The sequence below is a fragment of the Rhincodon typus genome, chromosome 9 (assembly GCF_021869965.1).
Source record: "Rhincodon typus isolate 14 chromosome 9, sRhiTyp1.1, whole genome shotgun sequence".
Taxonomy (NCBI): Eukaryota; Metazoa; Chordata; class Chondrichthyes; order Orectolobiformes; family Rhincodontidae; genus Rhincodon; species Rhincodon typus.
This window is the reverse complement of record NC_063340.1, coordinates 30903593-30908611: the sequence shown is the minus strand read 5'-3', so window position 1 is coordinate 30908611 and position 5019 is coordinate 30903593. Positions and strand designations below refer to the sequence as shown.

Sequence of the window (5019 nt, the reverse complement as noted above, 5' to 3'; positions counted from 1 at the left end):
AAGGAACTGACAGTTTGTCATCTGCAAAGATCGGTGGAAGGACAGGTAGTGTGAGGAATCAGGGAGGCTGCAGATGGACTTGGACAGTTTAAGAAATTAGACAAAGAAGTGGCAGGTGGAATGTGAGGTTATGCACTTTGATAGGAAGAATAGAGGCGTAAACTATTTTCTAAATGGGGAAATGCTTTGGAAGGGACTTAGTCCTAATTCAGATTCTCTTAAAGTTAACATGAAGGTTCATTAGGCAGTTAGGAAAGTAAATGCAATGTTAGCATTAATTTTGAGAAGGCTAGAATACAAGAGTAGAAATGTGCTGAGGTTGTATAAGGTCAAATGCATTTGGAATGTTGTGAGCAGTTTAGGGCCCTGTATCTAAGGAAGGATCTGCTGATGTTGGAGGGAGTCCAGAGGAGGTTTACAAGAATAATCCTGGGATGAAGGCTTGTCACGTGAGAAACAATTAAGATCTCTAGGTCTGTGCTCAATGGAGTTTAGAAGGATGAGGGGGATATCATTCAAACTTAGAGAACGCTGAGAGGCCTGGATAGAATGGACATGGAAATGATGTTTCCACTAGTAGGAGAGACTGGATCCATGGGCACAGCCTCAGTGTGAAAGGACAACCCTTTAGAACTGCAATGAGGAATTTCTTTGGCCAGAGGAAGTGTGAATCTCTCACAGAGGACTGTGGAGACCAAGTCTTTTAGTATAATTAAGTCAGAGATAGTTAGGTGCTTGATTAGTAAAGGGACAAAGGGTTACTGGGAGAAGGCAGCAGAATGGGATTGAGAAACATATTAGCTATGATTGAATGGTGGAGCAGACTCGATGGGCCAAATGGCCCAATTATGCTCCTATATCTTAGGTGTGTGCTCACCATGATACCATTCTAAACTAATCCCATCTGCTTGCACATGGTCCATAACCCTCTATTCCTTGCATGTTCATGATTCTGTCTAAATGCCTCTTGAACATTGCTATCATATTTCTTGGCATTTGTTAATAATAATTGGGATGGGTGAGTGATGAAGATTTGACACCCTGACTATAATTAAAACTGGGCCAATGTCTCAGTAAAACTGGAGGCAGGCATTTCTGCTTGCAATTTGCACCATCTGCTTGCCTCAGCTGCAACTTTGAGTCTGTCCCTTCATTTCATTTCACCTCATTGTGAAAATATGTTGGGTGGGGGCCTCTTTCAAGATTCAGAGCTGCTGCGTTGGGAAGCTTCCCAACTCAGCATTTCTGCTTCCTCCACAAAAATCCAACTCAATCTTTAAGGTCAACTACTCTTCATGATGACCAGTTCCTGATGAAAGGATATTATCTAGAAAAGTTAATATTGTTTCTGTTCAGATACTGTCAGATCTGCTATTTCCAGCATTTTCTGTCTCCTTTTCAAATTTCCCACATTTGCAAAATTTTAGTTTTGTATTTCTGCTCATTTATCGCTTTTGCTGTTTTAAATAACTTGCCACATTTGCATCAGATCTGTATCTCTGCTTCCAAAGTACTTTATTGATTTATGAAGTGTTTGTGAATGCCTTAAATGGAGAAAAGGTACAACGTATACAGTTTTGTTTTCCTTAGGATATAGCCAAGAAACATTAAATTTATATTATTTACATTGTATTTTCCTTCATTGTTGTATCTTGTAAACCAAGACCAAACTTTGGAGATGCTCAATTCAACACAATGGAATGCTATGACAATACTATCTTTAAATAAATTATTTCTGCTTGTTGACAGATAAGGGAAGATGTCAGCAAATGTTTTAGTTTCCATCAAAAGCAAATAGTTAGTAAACATAGAAAAGATTTAATTAGTGAGGGTAAAACAACAATTACTTAAAACAGAGAATGGGGGAAGAGAATATAAGTATTCACAATTTCAATTTTCCATATTTGGATTAGTAATATGGAGTTAACATTATAGTGAAATACTTCTTAAAGTTTGATTACTATCAAGTAGTAAATCAAAATGAAAGAGTCAGCCAGCCCAGACGTCCCAAGACAGATTCATAGTCAGAGTTACTAAAATGGGGCCTGGGAGGTTGATTTTTACTTCTGTCACAACATTTGCTCCAAAATAATAACACACCGCAAAGATGTGATAAGAGGAAATTAACTCCTACAAATACTTGCAGATATCAGCTCTCAAACAGTGGCACTGTAATTCTTATTTAACAGAAGTACAATATACAACCTCATATTAAGAGCAGCATTAACTAAAACAGGGGCTGAAATTCTAAACTTCATTAATATTTTTGAAAAGTAAATCACAGGGTATTTTATACTTGGATCTGCTTTTTGTGTTGATGTTGGCAGGGACTGGAACCACAGCCTCTGTCCACTGCTCAATTTATTTTCTTAATAAATTCTTGGATTTTAAAAATGAAAAAGTAACCTTGTTTATAAAGCAGCACTCTAATCTTTTTGTTTCAGGAGCATCGCACCGTAACCCTACTTTAGAGCTGTGAATACCTTGTAGATTTCTCCCTAAATTAAAAACAAGTTAACACCACAAACATTCATGACACAATACTTGTTCACAAGGTACAAATGTTTTAGAAGATTAAAAGGTTTCTGAATTTTAAAAAAACTATTATAATCCTTTTCACTTGGGAAGAAAAAACCCTTATCATCTGCATATGTCTGTTCCTTTGCTCACATGGTATCGGATAAGGATAGAAGAGCAAGATAGAGAATGAAACCAGTTAAATCTTTACTTGTGAAGTCACAATGACATGACTGTAGCTACAAAATTGAGCTAAGTGGATGGCAGCATGAAAAATTGAAGAAAAATCAATTCCACCCATTTTCAGGAATGTGTTCTTGCTAACAATCAGTCCTTTGAAGGTGCACTTCAGTCACTGTCAGACTCATCCTTGTACTTCGATTTACTAACACGGCCATTTTGTAGAGGCATTTCTTCATAATCACTCCTAACATGAAAAAGTTTAAAATTACTGAAGAAAATCTTTAATTTTCAAAAAATATTAGATAGGGTTTTACTTGCATCATTTAAATTCTCTTCTATTCATTTGGTGTGCATTAGTGGGAAGATCAGCATTTTTGCTCATCCTTAACAGCCTTTGAGAAGATTATGATGAGCTGCCTCTTGAACACAGTTAAGTTTGCTAGCCCATTTAATATGCTGTTTATTGTCAATTACATTGCTGCAGCTCTGGACTCACACATTGGCCAGACCTAGTAAATATGGCACAGATCCTTCCTCAAAAGGATTTTAATAAACCAGATGGATTTTTATTTAAAAACAGAAATTTTACTTTTTATGGACATTAGTAGAGATGATCTTGTTTTATTTGACAAATTTAACATACAATTTAAATTTCTCAACTACCATGGTAGGATTTAAATTTGTGTCTCCAGCCCATTACTGAAATCCTGAAAAGCCTTATGAAATATCTATAAAGTATTTTGTTACTTTATGGCTCAAACATACTGGCTAAGAATCTTTTAGCTGCATATCTAACATCATAAACTAATAAGACTTTAAACATCTTCAAACTAAACTGAAACAAGCAAGAGCTTTAAATGTGCAACTTAAAACAGGTAAGATCATGCAAACTTCCAGCGGAGAGCTGATCGCCCACCTAGGACAACTGGTAATTGATGTGACTAATCGGTGTTCCAGCCAATGTTTTGATTTGATGATTTGATAAACTGATCTGTACAGCATGCTCTTCATTGACTTGCTTTACTGTCTAGCCTTCCATATGAACAGTGATACTGAAAGTGACAAAGTGCTAGTTTGTGAATCAATTTTAAGTTTTGTTTCATTTATAGGTTTTAAAGTGGATGTAGCTTACAGGCAGCAATTTATCCAAAAGAACACAACTGGTCTCATGCAGATTTATATATCAGCAAGCCAGATTTTGCCCTGTTGTAGTGAGATTCCAGAGCTCTCCTTAACTTGATTAGTTTGATTAAGCATCCTGTTTTGCTGAAGAGACATTCTATGGTTACATCTGCAGATCTACCCCCAGAATTGCTTTTCTGGTCATCATTTTTTTCTTGCTCTATCCAGTTTAATGTTGATTTAATATTGGATAAACTCACAAAACGCTCAAGCCAGCATTGATGCCTTACACTTCAGTTTTATGTTCTGTTCTCTGTGGAATTTGAGAATTTTCTATTTTACAATTCTACAACTGTACCTTTATTTGCAGAGACACTTGGGAGTTTCATGTGAAGAATACCAATCTGTAATGACAAGTCTAGCATTTGTGATCCTTAGTAAACCTGAAATGAATATCAATCATCAGAGGAAGCCTATAATACTGTGGGCCTATCTGGCTAATCTAGGTCCTTAATCTTTTGAAGGGCGCAAACAATACTCTCTTCTGCTGTAAGTTCTAAATGTAGATATATCCCACTTTCCTGAAAGCTACACAACTATTATTGAATAGAACAAAGTGATTAATGTAGCTTTCACCTCAATATGAACCCAAAATTTGTGTCTACTTATGCACCAGAGATAGTAGTGATACATATTAAAAATTGGGGCATTTGTCCTTTTTAATCTTCTAATCTTTCGTATATTTGATTGATGCGGAGGTACAAAACCAGGGGAAAAAGCATCCTCTATTGAACAGGCTGGCCCACTTTTAAGGTGTAGAGACCAGCTGATCAATGTCAAATCCGTGCTAAAAAACACTTTCTGAAAATCAGTCCCTCAGAAGCACTGTATAACTTTCATTCTAATGCTTGGAAAGGTCAAACAAGAATGAATAATCTTCCAATCTGCACACCGCAAGCTTCCAGAATTAAAATTTTACACTCCCAAAAGAAACAATTTATTTTGGAAAGTAAACGTAAATGAATGATGTGTCAAAAATGGCCAAGTTGCAAATAAAGAAAGCTAAGATCTTAAACTACAATCTTAACTCACCCATAAAGCACATCATCATCGGAATCATTCAGCATGGAAAAGGCTGGGTTATCCTTTTGCTGGGATTCTAAGGAAAGAGAACATTATTAAAATAAATTCCTTTAC

At 36.2% G+C, this 5019-nt stretch overlaps 1 protein-coding gene across 1 annotated transcript in view; it reads right to left on the bottom strand.

Moving 5' to 3' along the window:
- Window positions 1-1498: 1498 nt before the first annotated feature.
- The window catches only part of tmem181 (transmembrane protein 181), a 175776-nt gene continuing 172255 nt past the window's right edge, over window positions 1499-5019 (bottom strand). The window contains exons 16-17 of the mRNA XM_048601241.1: window positions 4915-4981; window positions 1499-2944 (exon numbers count right to left, since the gene is read on the bottom strand). Coding sequence (XP_048457198.1) covers window positions 2866-2944; window positions 4915-4981 — 146 coding nt within the window. The 3' untranslated portion in view covers window positions 1499-2865. The remainder of the gene's footprint in view (window positions 2945-4914; window positions 4982-5019) is intronic.